This window comes from Nicotiana tabacum, chromosome 12, assembly GCF_000715075.1.
Source record: "Nicotiana tabacum cultivar K326 chromosome 12, ASM71507v2, whole genome shotgun sequence".
NCBI classification, from domain to species: Eukaryota; Viridiplantae; Streptophyta; class Magnoliopsida; order Solanales; family Solanaceae; genus Nicotiana; species Nicotiana tabacum.
In genome coordinates this window covers 70,954,640-70,979,443 of record NC_134091.1, presented here as the reverse complement: position 1 = coordinate 70,979,443, position 24,804 = coordinate 70,954,640, and the positions used below count along the sequence as shown (strand labels likewise).

The window sequence follows — 24,804 nt, the reverse complement described above, 5'->3', positions numbered from 1 at the left end:
ATATAAATGCATAAAGTAGACATTGTGAGAATGCAATAGGTATCAATGAAACAAATAAAAGCAACTACAATAAGTACAACAAGAGTCCATATCACATCACCAACATCTCATAACTGGCCGTGAAGGCACTAACTCAACTACCCAAACTGGAACCCGTTTCGATTATTAAGCACGAAGTTGCCGAGGGGAACGTCGGGATCCCATAAGAATAGCATTACCATTATACTACCGAGGCAAATGGTCCGATCCCACAAAATAGTGGTATCATACTACCAAGGCGAACGGCCCGATCCCATAAGAGTGATGTTATCATACTGCCGAGGTGAACAGTTAGATCCCATAAGAATGGTGTTATCATACTGCCGAGGCGAACAACCCGATCCCATAAGAGTGGTGTTATAATACTGCCGAGGCGAACAGCCTAATCCCATTAGAGTAGAGAAATTTACCTCACCCGCGGAAGTACTTGCGAGGCGAGAAGACAAGGGTTTTCACAGTTTATTAAGTATTCCCCAATTTTACAAAATAATAAGGCTAAGTCGATATTCGCAAATTTAAATCCCTAGTCCCAACCCCAATTAAGGCAATTAATATGCATAATAAATACAGTAGTACAATTAAAAGCATGATGTGAATCTAAGTCTACCCAGACGTATCATGAAATATAGCTACGCACGGACTCTCGTTACCTCGTGAGTACATAGCTCCCCACACAAGTAAGACACAACAATAATACGCCTAAGGGGATGAGTTCCCTCTTACAAAGTTAGGCAAGAGACTTACCTCGGTCCCAAGTCTTCAATCCGGATCTCCAACCCTACTAGAACCCTTCAAACGAAGTCGAAGACTCTGAATCTATTCAAAAGTCATATAAACTAGTAAGTATATGCTCAAGGTCCGCATTTTAGCTTGTATAGTAGTTACCCAACTCAATTTCGAAGATCAATGAAATTCACCCCCCCTCCCCCCCAAGCCCACGTGCCCGAATTCCGAAATTGTTTTGAATATAATTGTTGCCCATGAACTCCTGAACTCAAATATATAATTTTTTACCATTACCATCACCAAATTCGTGGTCAAATACCAAATTTACCAAAACCCTAGGATCTTCACAAATCCCACAAGTTTTCGCAATTTTTCCATGTGTAATCTGCCTAAAATCCGCATAATAAACTTGAAAATGGGTGGGAGTTACTTACCTTAGGATATTGATGAGAATCCCCCTCAAATGTGCTCTCAAAATCGCCCAAGACCAAATGAAATGTGAGAAAAAATGGCCTAAGTCTGCGGACCTTGGGTCGCACCTGCGACGCTGCGCCTGCGAAAAATCCATCGCAGGTGCAGTCCTCACCAAGCTTGGCCAAGTCCGCTTCTGCAGAGAAGCAAAGCACCCGCGCATCCACTTCTGCAGAGATGGTCCACATCTGCGCACTCGCGCCTGCGGGAAAATTTTGTACTAAGTTACGGTGTTTACATCCAATTCTTATGAGATTCTTACTTATTTAAACCTATTTCCCATATATTTGAAATTTAAAAATGTTGGTATGTGTGAGATGTCGGCTTGCCTAGTACCATGATAGGCGCTATCACGACATGTCGAATTTTGGGTCGTGACAAGTTGGTATCAAAGCCAAGGTTACATAGGTCTCACGAGTTATGAGCAGGTTTAGTAGATTCTTGCAGATCAGTACGGAGACGTCTGTACTTATCTTCGACAGGCTGCCGAACCTTTAGGAAAACTTCACATTCTTGTATTCTTGTCGTGAGAATTTGTTGATTCTAGGAACTAAACTTCTATTATTCTATTCTCTCACAGATAGTGAGGACATGTGCTACCGAACCGGACGGACAACCACCAGTACCACCAGGTAGGGCCACGAGAGGCCGGAGTCACGGTAGGAGCCGAGGTGCAACTCGTACAGTAGCTAGAGCAGCACCTGTAGATCCACCAGTTTCTCCAGCTCAGGAGCAGGTTCCATATGTGATTGAGCCAGTGGGTCCAGCTCAGGTACCAGTTGTGCTCATTGTGATTCCAGGCCTTTAGGAGGCTTTGGCTCAGATAATGACTGTTTGCACTAACTAGCCTTGCTCAGGCAGTTTCTGTTCAGACCGCGCCAGCCACTTCTCAGGTCGAGGGAGGTACTCAGGCTCCTACCGCCCGTACTCCATAGCATGTGGTGCAGGGACTTCAGACACTGGGGGTACTACCAACCCAACCAGTTGCCGATGCTTAAGCCTAGGTGGTTTCCGCTATGAGTGATGATTAGCATAAAAGACTAGAGAGATTTAGGAGACTCCAGCCTTCATCATTCAGTGGGACTGAATCAGAGGATTCCCAGGACTTCTTGGATAGGTGCCATCGCATTCTTCGCATGGAGGGTATTCTGGAGACTAGTGGAGTCTCTTTTACTATATTTCAGCTATCAAGGGCTGCCTTCAGATGGTGGAGGCCTATGAGAGGCGCAGGCTAGTCGGTGCAGCACCACTTTCATGACATGAGTTCTCCGTTCTCTTCTTCGAGAAGTTTGTGCCACAGACCCACAGGGAGGATCTGCGCAGACAGTTCAAGTAGTTGCGTCAATAGGGCATGTCTGTGACCCAGTATGAGATGAGATTTTTAGAGTTGGTTCGTCACGTAGTTTGGTTGGTTCCCACTGAGAGGGAGAGGATTGGGAGGTTCATTGATGGCCTCACCTATCAGTTATGTTTTGTTATGACTCGGGAGAGTATATCAAGTGCTACGCTCGACAAGGTGGTTGATATTGCTCAGCGGCTAGAGATGGTCCGTTGTCAAGAGCGTGAGGAGAGGGAGGCCAAGAGGCCTTGTGGTTCGGGTGGTTTCAGTAGTGTTTCTTCCGGGGGTCAGTCCCACCACAACATGGGTCGTCCTTATAGGCCCGCTCAGGTGGCTCGTCCAGTTCATCATGGTGCATCAGCTAGCCATGGTTCATACAGTGCTCGACCGAGTGAGTCATCTCTCAGTGCTCTCCCAGCTCAAAGTTCATCCCCTACTCCTTCAATTCAGGGTTCATCTGCACCAGGTTCTTCCAGAGGTTATTTTGGTTATCGGGGTCCGATTCAGTCCCCACCACCATTATCGGATCAGGGTTGTTACGAGTGTGGGGAGCTTGGTCATATTAGGAGGTAGTGTCCCCATCTCTTGGGAGGTCCAATTCAGTAGAGGGGTCAAACTATGACTTCTGCCCCAGACACTACACTACTCGCACAGCTAGCTCGGGGTGGAGCTCAGGCAGCTAGAGGTTGCCCTAGAGGGGGAGGTCGATCAGGTGGCGGTCAGGCTCGATTCTATGCTATTCCTGCTAGGACAGAGGTTGTTGGTTCAGACAAAATGATCACATGTATTGTCTCAGTATATCACAGAGATGCTTCTATATTATTTGACCCTGGTTCTATTAATTCGTATGTATCATCATATTTTGCTTATTATCTAGATATGCCCCGTAAGTCCTTAGTTTTATCTGTTCATATATCTACACCGGTGGGTGATACCAATATTGTGGACCGTGTGTAATGGTCATGTGTTGTGACTATTGTGGGATTGGAGACTAGAGTTGATCTCTTGTTGCTTAGTATGATTGATTTCGGCGTGATTTTGGGTGTGGATTGCTTGTATCCATGTTATGCTATTCTAGATTATCACGCTAAGACCATGACGTTGGCGATGACGGGGTTACCGAGGATCGAGTGGAGAGGTTCTCTAGATTATGTCCCGGGCAAGGTGATTTCTTATTTGAAGGCCCAACGGATGGTTGGGAAGGGATGTTTGTCATGCTTGGCCTTTGTGAGAGATGTTGGTGCATATACTCCTTTTATTAATTCTGTTCTGGTGGTGCAAGACTTTTCAGATGTGTTTCTTGTAGACCTGCCAGGCATGCCACCCGACAGGGATATTAACTTTGGTATTGACTTGGTGCAGGGCACTCAGCCGATTTCTATTCCTCTGTATCGTATGGCACCAGCTGAGTTGAAGGAATTGAAAGAGCAGTTTCAGGAACTTCTTGACAAGGGGTTTATTAGGCCTAGTGTGTCGCCTTGGGGTGCACTGGTTCTGTTTGTGAAGAAGAAGAAGAATGGTACTATGAGGATGTGCATCGACTATAGGTAGTTGAACAAAGTTACAATCAAGAACAAGTATCATTTGCTGTGCATTGATGATCGATTTGACCAGCTTCAGGGAGTGAGGTATTCTCTAAGATCGATTTGTGGTCTGGGTATCACCAGTTGAAGATTCGGGACTTGGATATTCTAAAGACGGCATTCAGGATCTGTTATGGTCACTATGATCTCCTTGTGATGTCTTTTGGGCTGACCAACGCCCCATCAATATTCATGCATCTGATAAACAATGTATTTCAGCCATATCTCGACTCGGTTGTCATAGTATTCATTGATGATATCCTGGTGTACTCACGTAGCCAGAAGGAGCATGCCCAACATTTGAGGATTGTACTACAGCAGCTAAAGGAGGAGAAGCTTTATGCCAAGTTCTCCAAGTGTGAGTTTTGGCTTAGTTCGGTCACATTCATGGGGAACGTGGTGTCCAGTGAGGGGATTAAGGTGGATCCAAAGAAGATAGAAGCAGTTTAGAGTTGGCCCAGACCGTCCTCAGATACTGAGATTTAGAGCTTTCTCGGCTTGGCCGGTTATTATCGTTGCTTCGTGGAGGGTTTCTCATCTATTGAAGCACCTTTGACCAAATTGACCCAGAAGGGTGCTCCGTTTAGGTAGTCAGATGAGTGTGAGGAGAGCTTTCAGAAGCTCAAGAATACCTTGACCACAGCTCCAGCTCTAGTTTTGCCTTCAGCTTCTGGCTCTTATATATTGTATTATGATGCTTCTCAGATTGGTATTGGGTGTGTCTTGATGCAGGAGGGTAGAGTGATTGCTTATGCTTCGCGCCAGTTGAAGCCCCATGAGAAGAACTACCCTGTTCATGATTTGGAGTTGGCAGCCATCGTTCATGCATTGAAGATTTGGAGGCATTATCTCTATGGTATGTCTTGCAAGGTATTTACGGATCATCGGAGTCTCCAACACTTGTTCAAGAAAAAGGATCTAAATTTGAGACAGCGGAGATGGTTGGAGCTACTAAAGGACTATGATATTACCATTCTGTATAACCCCGGGAAGGCCAATGTGGTGGCCGATGCCTTGAGTATAAAGGCGGTGAGTATGTGTAACTTTGCATTTATTCCTATTGGTGAGAGACCGCTTGCAGTTGATGTTCAGGCCTCGGCCAACCAGTTCGTGATATTAGATGTTTCGAAGCCCAGTCGGGTTCTGGCTTGTGTGGTTTCTCGGTCGTCTTTATATGATCGCATCAGAGAGCACCAGTATGATGATCCCTATTTGCTTGTCCTTAAGGACACAGTTCAGCACGGTGACGCCAAGGATGTTACTATTGAGGATGATGGGGTTTTGAGGATGCAGTGTCAGATTTTTGTGCCTAATGTAAATGGGCTACGTGAGATGATTCTTGAGGAGGCCCACAATTTGCGGTATTCCATTCATCCAGGTGCTACAGAGATGTACCAGGACTTGAGGCAGCACTATTGGAGGAGGAGAATGAAGAATGATATAGTGGGGTTTGTATCTCGGAACCTAAATTGTTAGCAGGTGATGTATGAGCATCAGAGACCGGTCAGATTGCTTCAGAGGCATGAGATTTCATAGTGGAATTGAGAGCGTATCACCATGGATTTTGTAGTCGGGCTACCATAGACTTCGAGGAAGTTTGATGCTATTTGGGTGATTGTGGATCGGTTGACCAAGTCCGTGCATTTCATTCCAGTCGGGACTACTTATTCTTCGGAGTAGTTGGCTGAGATTGTAAGGCCCCGTGAAATATTTCCTAAAAATCGGGGTTCCGTGATACCGAGGTAGTGCGCTGGGTAGTTGAAGGAAAATATTTTATAGGGTTGGGCATTTCTGTGGCCCATTATGCGGCCTCATAATCACTCTGCGGGCCGCAAAATGGACGAAGAGTGAAGCAATTGTTTGGGCCATTTTTTATATCAATTTTGCGGCCAGTTATGCGACCGTACAACCATTTCGCGGGCTGCACTTTTGTCGCACAATCAGCCTTGGAGTTTTTGCAGAGGGAGGTTCTGCGACGCATTATGCGACCGCAAAACAGGTTTGCGGACCGCATAGTGACCGCAGACCTAGGCAGTTTTTTTCTAATTTTTGGCACCATATTGTGCGACCGATATGCGGACCGCATATCCATTATGCGGTCGCATATGCGACCGCAGAAACTATCCCGAAGCATCATTTTTGTGGTTTTTTAACCCGACCCTATTTTGTTAAAACATATGCCATAGTCCATTTTTTAGCATATTTCTGATATTTTTTGAGTGAGAAAGAGTTCTTAGAGTGGGGAAGTAACCTTCAACCTAATATCCAACAATTCTTGCTCAATCCTTGAAGATTATCAAGAAAGTCCTCATATTAAAGGTAAGAATCTATGCCCTAGCTCTTAATTCGAAAATCTACTAAAAAGGGGATAATTAGAAAGATAATTATTGGGTGTGGGGGTTGTTATCTTGCATGCATGTGTTATCAAAGAATGTGGGAAGGTTGTGAGCTACAAATGGTAGAGAATGGGTTGGGGAATGATGGAATCTTTCACAAAAGGGCCTTAAAATATTAATGCACACCTAGTATTTGATAATGTGCTCAAATGAGCTAGAATCATGACCATCTTCCTAATTTTGGTCCAACTTGTTATATTTCTAAAATAGATCGAAGTGCTAAGAATTCCGGAACGTTTTAAAGTTCAAAGGAAGCTCAATTGAGGTATGTTGGCTAAACTCTTCTTTAAGAATTGGAACCCCAATATCCTTGTAAGTTCCAAGATATTTATTACAAGTTGAGTATTCCAAATAAGTTTTGTGACAAAGATATATGTTCAATTTGTGTTTCAAATGCTCTCATGATATTGTATTATAAATTGAGGATGTGTTTCAAACTATGGATTGTGTATCTACGTGTTATGATTCCAAGTCGTGATTTATGTGGAAAACTATTATGCCAAATTGTGTAGAGAATGTGATTGGGGTTACACCTCCACCCGCATATATTGGGGTGAGGCGGCAGGGCCGCTTTGTGTATGATTTTGGTATTGTTGTTGCACCACCACCCACATATATATATATGGTATATATATATACTGGGATGAGGCGGCATGACCGCTTTGTGTAGGTATTAGTATCGTTGATGCATTTCCACCCGCATATATTGGGGTGAGGTGGCATGACTGCTTTGTATGAAAATGGGTATTGTGTTTACATCTCCACCCGCATACATTGGGGTGAGGCGGAAGGGCCGCTTGAGTAGAGTTTTGGTATTGTGTTTACACCTTCACCCGCATACATTGGGGTGAGGCGGCGGGGCCGCTTTGTGTGAAAATGGTTACAGAGGATCTCATCTTGAATTCTATAATGTTAATGACAGCTCTTGATAAGCTTGATTTGGTTTAATCGGCTACCTATGCTATTCTATTGTAGCCCTGGTTCATCATATTCATATTGTATTTGCGAGTTCTTAAATTGGTGTTTGGTTTTCATACTAGTACTATTCGATATGTACTAACGTTCCTTTTGCCCGGGGCGCTGCATCTTTAATGGATGCAGGTGGTTCCACAGCGGAGGATACTAACCAGTGATAGCAGTGTTCATTCTTCCCAGCTGACTTGGTGAGCCCCATCTCATTCTGGGGTTGTGCATCTTTTGTTTCGTATGAGTTATCGTGTTTTGAGGTATAGCCAGAGCCTTGTTGCCGGCACTATCATTGTACTCTTTGGTATTTTTAGAGGCTTTTTAGACTAAGTGTGGGTTGTATATGGGTGTTAGGAATGTTAAACAAGTTGTGTTATGAATAAATTACTCGTTCCACTTTGAACCATTAAGGGATGTGTGTGTGTTTTTTAAAGAAATAATTTAGTATTATGTACATGATCTCCCTACTGTCTAATTAACGAAAATATGTATTGTCCTTATCCATGGATGAGTTTGGGTGGAAGAAAATCTAATAGGCTTGCTCGGTCGGGTTCACTCGGTTGAGTGCCGGTCGCGCACCCCGAGTTTGGGGCGTGATAAAGATCTACATCCGTGAGATTGTTCGCATTCACGGTATGTCGGTGTCCATTTAGAATTGGGACACACAGTTTACATCGCAGTTTTAGAGAGCAGTGCAACGGGAGTTGGGCACCCAGGTTGATTTGAGTACAACATTCCACCCTCAGACAGACGGACAGTCCGAGAGCACTATTCAGATATTGGAGGATATGTTACGCACTTGTGTCATAGATTTTAGGAGTTCTTGGGATCCGTTTTTGCCGCTCGCAGAGTTTGCCTACAACAACAGCTACCAAACGAGTATTCAGATGGATGCGTATAAGGCTTTGTATGGGAGGCGGTGTCGGTCTCTGTTGGGATGGTTTGAGCCGGGTGAGGCTAGGCTATTGGGTATTAACTTAGTTCAGGATGTTTTGGACAAAGTTAAATTGATTCAGGATCGACTCCGCACGGCGCAGTCTAGACAGAAGAGCTACGCTTATCAAAAGGTTTGTGATGTTGCTTACATGGTTGGGGAGAAGGTACTGCTCAAGGTTTCACCCATGAATAGTGTTATGAGGTTCGGGAATAAGGGAAAGTTGAGCCCTCAGTATATTGGGCCATTTGAGGTGCTTTAGAGGATTGGAGAGATGGCTTACAAGCTTACCTTGCAGCCTATTCTGTCGAGTGTTCATCCAGTATTTCATATTTCTATACTCCGGAAGTATGTCGGTGATCCGTCTTATGTTTTGGATTTCAGCACAGTTCAGTTGGATGGTGATTTGACTTATGATGTGGAGCCGGTAGCCATTTTGGATCGGCAGATTTGAAAGTTGAGGTCGAAAGACATAGCTTCAATGAAGGTACAGTGGAGAGGTCAGCCAGTTGAGGAGGCTACTTGGGAGACCGAGCGGGAGATGCGGAGCAGATATCCACGCCTATTTGAGACTCTATGTATGTTTCTAGACCCGTTCGAGGACGAACGTTTATTTAAGAGTGGGGATGTAACGACCCGGCTGGTCGTTTTGAGTATTGTAGCCCCGTTCCCCCATTTACCGCTTATTTTATGCTCAATTGTCATTATGTGACTTGTCGGGGTAGTTGGTTCGGATCTGGGGATGTTTCGAAATCAGTTGAGACACTCAGTCTCAAGGTTGGAAGCTTAAGTTTAAAAGGTTGACCGGATGTTGACTTATGTGTAAATGGCTCCAGAATGAAGTTTTGATGGTTCTGATAGCTCCGTTGGGTGATTTCGGACTTAGGAGTGTGTCCGGATAGTGATTTGGAGGTCCGTAGTTGATTTAGGCTTGAAATGGCGAATGTTGGAAATTTGAAGTTTTGGAAAATTGAGAAGTTTGACCAAGAGTTGACTTTGTGGTTACCGGACTTGGATTTTGGTTCTGGGAGTTGGAGTAGTTCCGTTGTTTCATTTATGACTTGTGTGCAAAATTTGAGGTAAATCGGACTTGATTTGATAGGTTTCGACATCGATTGTAGAAGTTAGAATTTCCTAATTTTCATTAGACTTGAATTGAGGTGCAATTCGTATTTTTGATGTTGTCTGATGTAATTTGAGGTCTCGACTAAGTTCGTATCATGTTTTAGGACTTGTTGGTTTATTTGGTTGAGGTCCTGGGGGCCTCGGGGTAGATTTCGGATGGTTATTGGAATGGAATTTGATTTAGAGAAATGGCTGAAGTTTTCTGGTGTCCATGTCTGGTTTCTTTGTACGTGATCGCGTGGACAGGTTGGCGATCGCGTAGGCTATTTTTTGGCGGTGGAGGTTTTTTTCTATGCGATCGCAAGTCTTGGGCTACGATCGCGTAAGCTGGAGGAAGCAGTGCATCGCGAACGCGTGGGCTAAGTCGCATTCGCGAAGAGGAAGTGAGGCAACCGGGTTCCGCGTAGTTGTTATTCGCGAACGTGAAGAAGTGTTTGCGATCGTGTAGTTCTATGATGGTTATTCACCGCGTTTGCGTGGGTATTTACACGATCATGTAATTTTAATTTGTGGGGCAGCTTAGGTTGTGCTTCGCGATCGCGATTAAGGGATAACTCGGCAGAATTTAAAGTCTCAAAAATGAGGGTTTGAGGTTATTTCATAATTTAATTTTGGGAGCTCGGTTGGAGGCGGTTCTTGGAGAGATTTTCAAGGGAATGATTGGGGTAAGTAATTCTTACTTAATTTTGGTTAAACTCCATGAATATATCTTTGATTTCATCATTTAATTAGTGATTTGGGGTGGAAAATTGGGGGGAAATGGAAGAAATTTCTTAGGCCAAATTTTGGGGATTTAAGCGAGATTTTGGTATCGGATTTGAGTAATTTTTGTATGGTTGGACTCGTGGTTGAATGGGTGTTTGGATTTTGTAACTTTTATCAGATTCCGAGATATGGACCCGGAGGTTGACTTTTGAGTTGACTTTTTGACTTTTGATTAAGAACTTAGCATTTTCATATAGAATTGATTCCTATAGCTTGAGTTGATCGTATCGAATTGTTTGTGGCTAGATTCGAGGCATTCAGAGGCCGTTTCGCAAGGTAGGGGCTTGTTGGAGTAGAGATATGCATGGTTTGAAGTAAGTAACACTTCTAAACTTGGTTCTGAGGGTATGAAATCCCGAATTTTGTGTTATATGATTTATGTCGAGGTGACGTGCATGCTAGGTGACGGGTGTGCGGGCGTACACCATAGTAATTGTTATTTAGTCGATTCCATGGAACTGTGTAGCTATTTTATCTGAACATTTTTACTATACTCTATGTGTTAGAGCACTTGAGCTATGATTTATGCTAGAAATCATGCTTAGGCTATATGCTGGTACTATTAGGACCCACAATAGTCTTTCTTTGTTGGTGAGTTATTTGCTTAATTGCAGTTATGTACTCAGTCGCATTCATCATTACATATCATGTCTCGATCTCTATTATCGTACCTTGTCACATCTCATATCATTAATTTGGGCTGCTTAATATGAGTGTTGTGAGCCCAAGAGACTGGAGAGATTGATGACTGAGTTGGGGCCTGAGTGCCATGTTATGAGTACTATATATATATGGATCAGGTTGCACGCCGCAACAAGCCTTATGGCTATATATATGTGGATCGGGTTGCACGCCGCAACAAGCCTTATGGCTATATATATGTGGATATATATATGTGTGTGTGTGTGTGTGTGAATCGGGTTGCACGCCACAACAAGCCTTATGGCTATGTATATGTGTGGATTGAGTTGCGCAACGCAACAGGTTTTAGGGCTATATGTGGATCGGGTTGCGCGTCGTAGCAGGTACCGTACAGTGCTGAGTGACTGAGTGTGACGAGCGAGAATTGAGACAATCAGATTGAGAGCTCTGAGAGTGTGAGTACTTGGGGTTTCACTATGTTGCATCATATACGGTATTCATATTGGCATGTAGACATAGAGATGTCATATTTCTCCTATCAGTCATACTTGGCATATTTTATATGTGTTGAACTTAACTGTTGAACCTGGAGGCGTGTCTACATTTTCTGTATTGTTAAACTTTATACTTTTACTGTAGTTGTTTGAGCTCGTCACTGCTTTCAGTCCAAAGGTTAGACTTGTTACTTATTGAGTTGGTTGTACTCACGCTACACCCTGTACTCGTGTGCAGATCCAGGTATTTTTGGTCACTGTGGTTGCTGATTCCTGACATTTCATCAGTTCGGAGATCATCGAGGTAGTTGCTTTAGCGTCCGCAAACCTTGACTCTCCTCCTTTATCTTTTAGTCTTGTTTATACTGTTCTACTTTCCTAGACAGTGTTCCATTGGTTAGACCATGTTATTATATAGACGCTCATGTACTTCGTGACACCCGAATCTTTTGGAAAAAAATTTGTACTGAGTTACGTTGTTTCCGTCTAGTTCTTATGAGATTCTTACTTATTTAAACCTATTTCCCGTATATTCGAAATTTAAAAATGTTGGTATGGGTGAGATGTCGGCTTGCCTAGTACCATGATAGGCGCCATCACGACATGTCGAGTTTTGGGTCGTGACACTTGTTCTCCATGGATTTTCTACATCCTGAGATTGCACTCCAGATTTACAAATTATTTCTGTTACACTTCTCTCTTTCGAATTTTCCTGATCTTGACATTCCACTCCATCTTGAAATTCTACTCCATCACAAAATTCTACACACATTTGTAAGCACAAAATAGTTAATATTTAGTACGCTATTGAATTTAAATTTACAATGACAACAATATCAAAAACTCTATATAACCTTTCCCAATTTCGATGCCCATATCAGTTTCATCTTCTAGATGCGCATATGTATAAAAGCTTTCATAACAATCTTCTTGATGCACATCTGTATCGTCACATTGATCATCAACTGCATCTTTGCTAATTGGAACACTAGGTTCTCTCTCTTTGTTCCTTTCATGAGGTTTCTCAAGAAGCTTCAATAAAGTATCAACCTTTGACTCTAGGTTTTTCTTTAAAGCCTGTGAGATAGTATTTAAAATAAAAATCATAATATTAGCTGCTTATAACTTAAGAAAATGTAGTCCTGAACTTAGAGTTACAAGCTCAATAATTCAGGGCACTTAGTCCTGAAACTTAGAGTTACAAGCACAAAAATTAAGGACAAGTAGTCCTGAACTTAGAGTTACAAGCTCAAAAATTAAGGACACTTAGTCCTGAACTTAGAGTTACAAGCACAAAATTTAAGGACATGTAGTCCTGAACTTAGAGTTACAAGTTCAAAAAATAAGGACATGTAGTCCTGAAGTTAGAGTTACAAATTCAAAACATAAGGACAGGTAGTCCTAAACTTATAGTTACAAGCTCAAAAATTAAGGACAGGTAGTCCTGACCTTAGAGTTACAAGTTCAAAAATTAAGGACACTTAATCCTGAACTTAGAGTTACAAGCTCAAAAAATTAAGGATACTTAGTCCTAAACTTAGAGTTACAAGCACAGAAATTAAGGACGGGTTGTCCTAAAGTTAGAGTTACAAGTTTAAAAATTCATGACACATAGTCCTGAACTTAGAGTTACAAGCTCAGAAATAAAAGACATGTAGTCCTGAATTCAAATTTAGAAGCTCAAAAATTAAACATATGTTACCTTGATGTCCTTTTAAAATAATTTTTTATGATAAAGTTATTTTTTGATGAATTCTAACACTTTCTGCCTGCAAATCCTTTTTCAACTTTTCTGATAATCTCTGAATCAAAAACCATAAAAATAGAAAAGTCTTTTAAGCAAAAATAAGCAAATAAAAAACTAATGGTATTCAAAGACATAAAACTTACATTAACAATTTCTTTGAGCAAGCCTTCATCAAATTGTGTTGAAGGCATTGAGCTTTGATCTCGAGATAATTGCACATGCACACTAGCGGACTCCACAACTTCTTCAAAAAAAAAAAATGGTAGCATCTCGAGCAATTCAAACACCTATTTTATAAGGGAAAAAAGTAAGTATTTAGAACCAAAACACACAGAAAAAAAGATAGCCATTAATACCATTAACTTACTTTTTCATTATGGAAGTAGTTTTTACATAGACTCTCATAATGCGGAGATTTCATATCTGAATAACATAGCATCCTAGGGAACCCGCATTCTCTGAAGTTCATAAGCTTTTTTTCCCTGGAAAACTGGGAATACTTCCATAATCCAAACACAAAAAGCCGAAAGGGAAGCCAAGTATAGTATGAGTGTCTTTCTCTTTATCTTTCTCTTTCTCTGTCTCTTTCTCATTCTCATTGTCTGAAGTGTTTTGTTTGGGCTTCAAGCAACTCTTTAATGACTTGACTAACTTTTGATAATAAAGAGAGCCCCAATTGAAAGAAGAGCAGAGTTGATCATCATCAATAATTTTCATTAAACGCTCAGACACATTCCTAGTCTTGCACTTACCCATCAACACAGATTCAATAAAATAAATTGTTGCCAACTTCACCGCATCGTCGTCGCTGCCTATGAATGATACAGTTGTACCAGATGGGTGACTAGTAATAAAATGTCACAAATCCCTTAACTCAACTCTATCCTTACCAGGGAAGTAGACTTTAGAAAGCGTATTTGCTCTTTCACTCAAAAAGTTGAAGTCCCATGAAGAAGAACATTTCAACCCAGTAATTATCTAGAAGGCTTCACGTGTAAACTTCATTTCATGATCAAAAACTTTGAATGTCATTGAATTCATATCATTGCTTACAATTTCAGAAAGCAATACATAATGAATAAGTTTGCCACATAATTTAACACCTTCCAACCGGAAAAAGTTTCCGAAAACACCATCTCTCAACTTCTTCCATTGCGTGTTCGACAAAAAATCTTTTATTGTTTCCTTATACTGAAAATATTCCTTCCAATAGCTCATCAAATTACGCCAATCATCAAACTCAAACAAGCGATCTCCTTTCATTAGCACACTACAAAGAAGAAAATAGAAGGTAAACATTAGGACTATTTTTCTGAAATGTCTTGAATATTTAAACTAAAAAACTTAAATTCAGGACCTAATTAGATGCATCTTTCATAGAAACACAGTTAAGAATAGAAGTATTTAGCAAATTTCTAAATATAGTTAGCATACAAATTTATCTTTAACAACTTTCTGGACAGCCCATCACCGTAATGATGGCAAGGAAAGATGGAAAAGAAAGAGAAAGTCCACAGATTGTTAATCAGCTACACATTGGAATCAATCATGCAAGGTATCATGTTTCTCTATCAAAGAGGCAAAACTAAGCATATCAAAATCAATCCCCCAGGATACTACCTTTCTCAATAACAATGCCTCCGCAACCAAACAAAGCTAAAGCTAAAGTCACAGACAAAATAGGTTTCTAAATTGGAGGTCTTAACATAGAGGACAACATATAAACAACACAAATGATCACTTGCCATTTCAAGTGGACTTGCCTGCTATGACATAATACATATAATTTAACATGGTAACATAGTTCCAACTAAGGGAGTATGTATACCCACCAACTGATGCTGGAAATTCATACAAGCACAATCAAAGTCTAGAACAGTTGACAGAGGCATCATACTCGTCAAGATCCTTGGTAAACACCATATGTTAATCCAGACCTAGTTTCTCGATTTAATACCTAAGATACGGGTATGTAGTCAATACCAGTATTTTAAAAGGTATTTTCGGGGCGAGCCGCACTAAACGCCCCGGGGCGATAGTGTGGGGCTAAAGTCTCAAGAGGCGTACGCCCAGCAATTCGGGGCGTACGCCCGGGCGTTCGGGGCGTATTTCTTGGCGTTTGAGGTGAGTTTTTTTAGTGAGCCGTAAGCCCCAAAGACTTTTTCAAATTAAAATAAAATTTGTTTAATAAGTCCTTCATATAATATCCAAATTTTTAAAATTCAACTTGGCAATTACTCAAGAGTTTTAAAAAGGAACTGAAATGTATTAAATTTAAAAGTCAAGACCTTTTTTATTGATAGAAGCCCCAATTCATGATCTTTTCCAATTTTTTATCTTGTCCGCTAGTCTGCTAATATCTCCCAAAAGTAATGAATATTCAATTTATTTTTACAAATACAAAGAGAACTCCATTCTCCTTCATATCAGCAAGTTCAAAGTTCAAATTGAAGGTTAGTCATCTTTTTTGTTCCTCCATGTAGAAAACTTTATTCTTTTCGACTCAAGTTACTTGAGCTTCTAAGTAGCGTATAATAGATTGTTTTGACTAGTTTTTTGCAGGGATCACACACACACACACACACACACACACACACACACACACACACACACACACACACACACACATATATATATATATATATATATATATATATATATATATATATATATATATATATATTGAAGCTTCTTTAATTTTTATGCAATTTTACCTGTTTATAAATATTTACTGTAATTATATTATTTCATAAAATATTAAAAATTAAATACCTATGGGGCTTATGCCTCGTTGATGCATATGTAAAACGCCTCGCCTTACGCCCACGCCTTTTAAAATACTGGTCAATACTTAAAAATTCATATCACAAATACAGAAGCAAAGTGATCCCATTACCATCTACAGAAGCTTAACAAATAACAGAAGCATAATACATTAAGACACAATATAAAATACAAAAAAGTGTAAACAGATGTCAATAATACATATCATTGTGCTAACAACTTATTATGTAGTCTAGCTGTCTAACGATACCTGTCGCAAACACCTCTACAAAATCACTTTCGTTATTGAACTAGGTGTTACATATTTTGTCACAGTTTTTCACTTAAACACATATTCGAGTAAAGAAAATCACAAGGAACATAAAAGCAAAATAGAAAACATATAATTTGATTCACAAAAAATGTCGAGAAACTTGGAACTGCAAATCCTAATTTTGATGATGAGAAGAAAAGACTAGCTGAATTATTAAAATAAGCAGGCAAATCTCGCAACAAAAATGTGAAGTCACTGGAGAATCTTTCGATCCCAATTCCAAAAGAACAAAGGACTGTCAAGAAAGTGGTCTGCCCTTGGGTTTAGGAATTGATTGTTAATTGGGATGAAGTTGGACGAATAACTTACTGCATATAAGAGAGAAGTAACGAGAGGAGTTCCGAAGAGAAACGAGGGTTTTGAAATTTTGATAAAGTGTCTGGGAAAGAAAAGAGATAGAGAAAGGGTAAAATCATCTTTTCGTATTAATTTTAATAGAGTAGTGACTATTGGATAAAAACTAAATAATACGTTAAAAAGTGGCTACAACACGCCATTTCTACTCCAATAGCAGGCCCAATAAAATAAAGCCCGTTAAAAAAGGTCAACACCTCAGTCCAGCCTAAAAACTCACAAAATTTCCCTCCCATTTGCCGTTTGGTGAGGAAAATCAAGAATACTAATACTTGAGGGGATTTGGATGTTAGCAGCTCTCTTTGTAAGTAGAAGTAGAGTTGAAAAAATGGGTAAGCAGCAGAAGAGAGACAGAAGCAATCTCATTGCTTTGACGGGAGCCGCTGCTCTTCTCGCTATTGCTGTCAACTTTGCTATCTCCGCCATCAACAACAAACATCGCAAGAAAAAAGGTTCCCTTTGCTTACACATCAATTTTTTTGTTTATTCCTATAACAAATGAAACCTTTTTTTGTTGAATTGCAGAGATTCCAGGTTCAAATGTTCGAGTCAATCTAACTGCTTCTCAAATTCTGAAATTAGCCGAAAGCATAATTAAGAAATCGAAGCAAGTTCATGATGCTGTTGCATCAGTTCCACTTGACAAGGTATTTATTGTGTTTAATTATGTCTAGTTAGAGTGTGGATTGTCCATTTAATTCTAATATATATTTTGGCCATATTATCTTTCTTGCCTAGCTGTACTAAGGCGACTATCCTTTTGCCCTGAAATTGAAAAGTCCCCTTTTGCACTAAACAAACTTATCGGGCACAAAATGTGTGGACTCCGTATTGTAATGATTCTCAAGTTTGAGGTCCTCATGCGGATGGTTGAACTATAAGATTAATAACCTGAAGATCCACTCGAATCTTTGCTGCAACACTTAGTATGAGTCCTTCTACTCCAACTTCGATGGGTAGGTTTACCCAGCATGTGTTTGTGGGTTGTAGCAAACGGTGCAGTGCATTACTCGAGGAGCATGTAAGCTTGTCAGTAACCAATGTCATGCAAAATGGTTCTCAACTTTGAGGAGTAGGTTGAATTTCTAGTCCGGTTCTGGGACTTGTTGAATTGATGTTCAAAATTCTAGGAGGGCATGCAGGAGGACGTCATTCGCTAGAAATATTTAGGGGAAATACAGCATCCAAAGTTATGTGACAATAGCTCCTCTTTTCCCCTTGTTTCTATGACTGTAACTGAATTCTATGCCACAGCTTGTAGCTGCATTTGTATTCTTTAAATCTTGTAGGCAACTCATTTCTTGTGTCTATATTTTACAAGAGGCTTTCTATGTTGTGACTGTTGCTTCAAGGGGAATCATCAATTGTCTAGGCTTCTACCATCTCGGTTGCTAGAGACCTATTCACTAACTCTCTGGCCACTCTATTTGTTGTGTAATCAACGAGCTTAAGTGTAATCCATGAACTTATAAAACATTCTCTATAGGGAACTCAAGAGGCTTCTGTTTTTTGACCGCTGCTTTGAGGAGAATCTCTAGGATGGCGAAGAACTATCCACTCTTTGACAATACCATTTGTTGTGAAATCCATGAACTTATCAAACATTTATTGAATGAAACTCTCATATTCAGGGAAATGTATATAACTGATACAAAAATGCAGTATACAATCCACGGATTGCTGTAGCTCAGTCATGTTAGTGCAACAACAAAACTGCAACTTAGGCAAACGGCAATCACTTGCTAGAATTGATGGAATTTTAGTTGATTATAGTTATGTGGCCAGTTGCTGAAAGCCTTAGCCAGACCATCATTTCTTATACATTGATAGAGGATTAAGTGGCAAATCTTTACTATGCCCAAGTGCCGAAGTACTTAAGTATGGTACCCTATGTTTCATTCTGCTAAAAAATTTCTTAATAGTTGTTGAGTTCAAGTTCATCATGTGAAGAGAGAAGTGTCTCAATTAGCTGACTATTAGGCTAACTTCGGTGTTAAGTTGCAGTCTAGCAGACGAAAACTAGTATTTAACTCTCTGATTATTTTCTTGGAGTCAATCAGGGGTTTGTGTTTGTTGGGAACTTATCAAATATTACTATTTTAGAACTTTCTTCTGCATTAAGTCTTGTGCTTTAATCTGATATGCCGTTCTCAAGATATTGCTGATATTTCTATTTCTAAATTTGTAGGTTGCCTATGTAAATGTGATATTGCCATTAGCAGAGTTAGAGGCACAGCAGTTCCCGTTGATACAGTCATGTGTCTTTCCTAAATGGTTATCAGCTTTTGAGGATGTACGCAAAGCTAGTGCTGTAGCAGATAGAAAAATAGATGCTCACATTTCAATGTGCAGGTTCTTCCATTACAAAGTTTCAACCCTTCTATTTCATTTTGCAAATTTTTAATTGCAAATTCCTCTTCTGCTTCTTGGTATCTCGAAGTAGGAAAGAAGATCTTGGTTCCGAGTTTGATCTGCTGGAATGGAACAATTTTTCATTAGGAAGTAGTGGTAGTAATTTATTGAAATCAACTAGCATGAAACAAAATTATTAGGAACCATCAACCATGTTTCCTCTTAACCTTTCAAATAACAATCATATCGTCCTTGGATTCTCCTGGTCATAAAGCGAACTTGATAAATGTTGGTATGTCATTAAAAATCTCAAAATTTCCAACTTCCACTGTCCTCAAACTACCGTTAATCCTCTATTTTGTTGTTTTACTTTTTAGCTATGACTGGTTCTTTGCTTGAATGACGGTTTTTTTTCATTAACACCTTTATACAAAATCATATTTGGTGGCTTCTAGTATATAATAGATGCAAAAGACATTGGTAGAAATACATTTTTCCAAAATTAAAATCATACAAGTCCGATGTGTGTTTTGTATGTCCCAAAGCTTATTGACTTGCCTAGAAAACTACAGTAGAGGCCCTTCAACAACTCTTCAGGGAACGTTCTTATCTAGGATGCCCAACCTGCAATGCGGTGTTCCATTTCTAAACTCCCATCAGTAAACACAAGTATGTCTGTAGCTTACATCGGGCAACTATTTGATGGTGAGAAATCATAAGTAAAATTTAGTTGTGCATTAAGCTTAAAATTTACGGACTACTTCTGTATCAAAACTTTCCTAGAAGCACTTGCTAATTAACTATCCCATCTTTTCTTTATTTTGTATGAGTTCAGGAAGCGTGAGGACATATACAGAGTTGTCAAAGCTTTAACAGTAACAGGGGATGGATTGAGTACTGATGCTAAAAACTTTACCCACTTCCTGGTATGGGGCATGAGCTGATTTCTTGCCTTATTTGATTTTCAAAGTGCACTGGTTTTTGATCACTCATGAGTTAAGCACTCTTGCCGCATTCACTCAACCTTTTGGTGGCTTACATTTCTGGATCGTTACTGTGCTTTCATTCTAGTTGAGGTATCCAAGGCTAATAATTTTTAAAATTGCTGTATAGGTTTCCCAAAGGTACATAAACTGTTCACTTTGTCGAGGCTGAGAAATGTCAAATGTGTCTGAGTAGTCAGAGCTACCTTTCCTGGGTAGTGAAACCTTCACTCGTGTGCAATTAATAGAGAACTAGTTACTCATGCCACATCTGGACTATACATGGAGATTACACAAGTTTTGCTGGATAAACGTTTTACTTCTCTTTATCTGCAAGGACAGAAATTGTAACTCTTTTTGTTGGTACTAGTTTTTGATTGAAGGTTAATTGGAAAAGCACATAACTTTTTGTTTCTTCATATTATTGATCATGTGACAAGAGTGGGTTGCTCTAGTGGTGAGTACCCTCCACTTCCAACCAAGAGGTTGTGAGTTCGAGTCACCCCAAGAGCAAGGTGGGGAGTTCTTGGAGGGGAGGGAGCCGAGGGTCTATCGGAAACAGCCTCTCTACCTCAGGGTAGGGGTAAAGTCTGCGTACACACTACCCTCTCCAGACCCCATTAGTGGAGTTATACCGGGTTGTTGTTGTTGTTATATTATTGATCATCTGTGCTTATATGCAGTTGAATTTCTTCATTCTTATAAGATGTATGATATTTCAAGTGTTAAAAGGTCTCATTTCCCAGGATCTCTCTTTCTTATGCCTCTGTGTAAACTTCCAAAAGAGCCCTTCTCTCTACGCAATCATTCAAATTTTGGATTTTCTTAATTGAGGTTGCGATTTTTATTTGAAGATATCCGCTATTTCTTTTCAGTTTTTAATTGGTTAAGATTCAGTGACAGGTTCGAGAATTTGAAAGGAATGGCGTGAATCTGACCTTATCTAAGAAAGAGGAGTTGCAGCGTTTAACTGCAAATATTGATGAGCTAAGCATGCAATACATTCGTAATTTGGATGATGATTGTAGTTTTCTACTTTTCACTGACATGGAGCTAGAAGGGTTGCCCCCTGAGTTTCTCAAGGTAAGATGTAAGACATTAGTCTTCACATCCATCTCCCATCTGTTACTCAATTTACTAATCTTCACGCACAGTGGAAATCTATTCCCTCCTTTTTCTGTCTTTTCAATATCAATATTTTCTGTTACTTTAGGATGAAGTTGCAGGGAAATCGACTCATATTGGGATGTGGAAGTTTTGTGCTCAGACAAAAATTGATTATGAAGCTCCTGTCTATTATCTTCTCAAAAAAAAGAAAAAAAGAAGAAGATAATCAATGGCATCATGTAGTAGTATATATGTATAGGTTGACCATGGCAGGCTTGAGGAAGGGCAGGGGTAGGCCAAAGAAGTATTGGGGAGAGGTGATTAGGCAGGACATGTCATTGCTTCACCTTACCGAGGACATGACTCACGATAGGAAAGTGTGGAGGTCGAGGATTAAGGTGGTAGGTTGACAGGTAGTTCGTGAGTTTCTCCTAGGCTTACTAATAGTACTAGTACTATTCTTGTATTCTCTTATTCCTGGTTCTTTATTACATGTTGTGTCATTTACAGCTATGTATATAGTGTAGTCTTGTCCCACATTGGAATAGGAGTAGTATGTCCTTGTATAGTATAGCTATAAATAAGGATCTCTTGTATTGTATTGAATATCTAATATCAATAATCGGTGTCATTAATATTTTGGCACAAACATGCCATTGCGTCCAATACTTGCTCCAAATATGCCCTTATTTTAAACGGTCCCATATGGAGAGTATATTTGGTCCCAGACGCATACTTTGAGGGCATATTTGGCCCATTAAAGTTCTTAAGCTTTTATGTTAGTGAGTTATCTTGTTTTGTTCATAACAATGTAATGGAAGTTTGTAATGATAAAATCTCCCTCAAATCGATTGGTTCCCTTCTATAAATCTGAAATACGAACAAGGAGAAAGTAAAACGTAGAAAACCCTAAACCATTTTGTTGGAAGAGAAACCTATACAGAGGCCGACCAATTTGTAAGGTTTCTCTTCCAATAAATGGTTTAGGTTTTTTGTACACTTTACTTCTCTTTGTTTCAAAATCATGCTTCTCTTTGTTCCTAAGCAAAGTGTATCGTGTTTTGTTTGTATGGAGAGAGTAAGTAATTTATTTTTTTCTATTGAGTTGAGATTCGACACATATGATTATTGCAGTTAATTCATTTATTGCCTATGGTGGCTAGACTTGTCTATTGTATTAGTTTTTATTGTTGTGATGCCGAGAGTGGCTATTTAGTGGTGTTTTGAGGCATATGAGGCCGTGGAGAAATTTATTGATATAGGCCTTCCAACAAATGGTTTACCTTTTTCTATACTTTGCTTCTCTTTATTCATATTTAAGATTTACTTAAGAAAATCAATCCATTTGAAGGGGATTTATCATTACAAACTTTCATTACATTGGCATGAACCAAACAAGATAACTCAATACTATAAAAGCTTAAAAAATTGAATGAGCCAAATTTACCCGCAAAGTATGCGCGTGGGGACCAAATATGCCCTCCATATGGGGCCGTTTAAAATAAGGGTATATTTAGAGCAAGTATTGGTCGGCAGGGCACATTTGTGCCAAAGTATTTAACGACGGACAAAGCCGCTCAATTTCGCATAGTTCAAGGGCATATTTGGACCTTTTCCAATTAGGAAAATATGCACATCACTGCTGAAATGATCCTCTGAAATAAGAGTGTCGTAGGACGGTCACCGGAAAGAAGAAAGAATACTATAACAATGAAAAAGAAACTTTGGCCAGATGAAATGAGTTTCTTCTGCCAGTAGGAGGAAACTACTTAGATCTATACCAAGATCGTGAGACTTTGATACCATTTGAGAAACAAGAGAAGATGTGAAATATATTGATTACTTGATGGTTTTAGGAGTACCAGACACACCTACTTATATGTGTCATCCACGATGCACGTTGTTATATTTCCTATGTGGGATAGTGTCTTGCTTAAGAACTTGTCACTTCTAATAGCAATTTCTGACAAGTTCTAACACCGACACATAACATTCTAATAATCTTTTAGCGAAATTCTTCAGGAAATGCATTTCAAAGTGTCTTAGAGTTAAGTGCTTATGTTGGCTGTTGAAGTTTCAATAATATTCCCTTCAAAGAGCATTTTACTTGACTAGTCTCTAGAGTACAGGCGTTGCGCGTGTACCTCATCTCAATGAGTAATTCTTTTAAAAAAAATCATATAAAAAATATATTAAAAAATGTGTTTAACTTACAAAAAATGTAAGTTCCTGAAATTGATGAATGTCTATCTTATATAGCTAACTCAATAAATGGAAGAAAATATATCCCATAGAAGTCCTCAATCATCATGCAATATATTCAATTTCACAAGCTATCATGCTTCCTCTTTAGTTTCAGCAAAAACAAATGGCTCGAAAATTTTAGAGTTTCTTAGAAAATATTTTCAGAAAATTATTCTCAAGTTCATTCGAGACGACACAAACAGGGTTAGCTATACTTTTTATTATAATTTTTTAAAGATTTGTCAAAAAACACAAATTGAAAGAATCTTTTGATCTTTTAGAGATTTGGAAATGAAGAGGTTGGCCCTATGACTACAACAACAACAACATACCCAGTGTAATCTCACAAGTGGGGTCTGGGGAGTCTAGTGTGTATTACCTTAACCTTACCTTGAGCAGATAGAAAGGCTCTTTCTGATTGACCCTCGGCTCAAGGAAAGCAAAATCACATCAGTTTAAAAAGAAATACAATAGCAAAGAAGACATGAAAAAAGAAGCAGTAACAACAACAAGATAATAAGAACTATTTCTGGATTTTGTCTGCTCCTTAGTTGTTCTGTAAGTTTTTCTGCATATGAGCAGACAATACCTTTATGTTGTAATTTTTGCTATGCATCTTCTTGATGCCATTTAATGAAATTCCCTTCATAAAAAAAAAAACAAGATAATAAAAAGACCAAAGCAGAAGATGCATCAGGTAGTAATAGAAATCTAAAAATAAGGAAATACGAGAATAAAACTAGTGCTACCGATAAGGAAAGGAAATACGCTCGACTACCTACTAACCTTTTACTCTAATTCTCGACCTCTACACTCTCCTATTAGGGGTTATATCCTCGATAAGCTGAAGATGTGCCATCTCCTGCCTAATTACCTCTCTCTAATACTTCTTTGGCTTATTTCTACCTCTCTTTAGACCCACCATAATCAACCTCTCACATCTCTTCAATGGGGCATCCGTGCATCTCTTCTTCACGTGCCCGAACCATCTCAGCCTCGCTTCCCGTATTTTGTCCACCACGGAGGCTACTTCCACCTTATCCCGAATATCTTCATTCCTAATCTTATCTTTCCTAGTATGCCTACACATCCATCTTAGCATTCTCAGTTCCGCTAATTTTATCTTCTGGACATGAGAGTTTTTGACTGGCCAACACTACGCTCCATACAACATAATCGGTTTAACCACCACTCTGTAGAACTTACCTTTAAGTCTTGCTGGCACATTCTTATCGCACAAGACACCGAATGCGAGCCTCCATTTTATCTACGCCGCTTCAATAAGACGTGTGAACATCAAGTATGTTAAAGAAGGTTTATGGGCTCCTAAGGCAGTTAATATGCCATATGGATAAGCTGTTTGGAGGCAAATTTCCAATTTCTGAATGGAATTTAATAAGCATATTAGATTGGAAGTCGGTGATGGTAAGAGGATGAGGC

At 39.6% G+C, this 24,804-nt stretch overlaps 1 protein-coding gene across 4 annotated transcripts in view; it reads left to right on the top strand.

Moving 5' to 3' along the window:
* The first annotated feature begins 16,897 nt into the window (after positions 1 to 16,897).
* The window catches only part of LOC107805230 (putative thimet oligopeptidase), a 50,940-nt gene continuing 43,033 nt past the window's right edge, over positions 16,898 to 24,804 (top strand). Inside the window, exons 1-5 of one of the 4 annotated variants that reach the window (XM_016629229.2) lie at positions 16,898 to 17,130; positions 17,204 to 17,325; positions 18,867 to 19,030; positions 19,866 to 19,956; positions 20,917 to 21,096. In XM_016629229.2, the coding sequence (XP_016484715.1) occupies positions 16,965 to 17,130; positions 17,204 to 17,325; positions 18,867 to 19,030; positions 19,866 to 19,956; positions 20,917 to 21,096 (723 nt within the window). In that variant the 5' untranslated portion in view covers positions 16,898 to 16,964. The remainder of the gene's footprint in view (positions 17,131 to 17,203; positions 17,326 to 18,866; positions 19,031 to 19,865; positions 19,957 to 20,916; positions 21,097 to 24,804) is intronic. The other 3 variants (XM_075226615.1, XM_075226614.1, XM_075226616.1) reach the window with 3 other exon arrangements.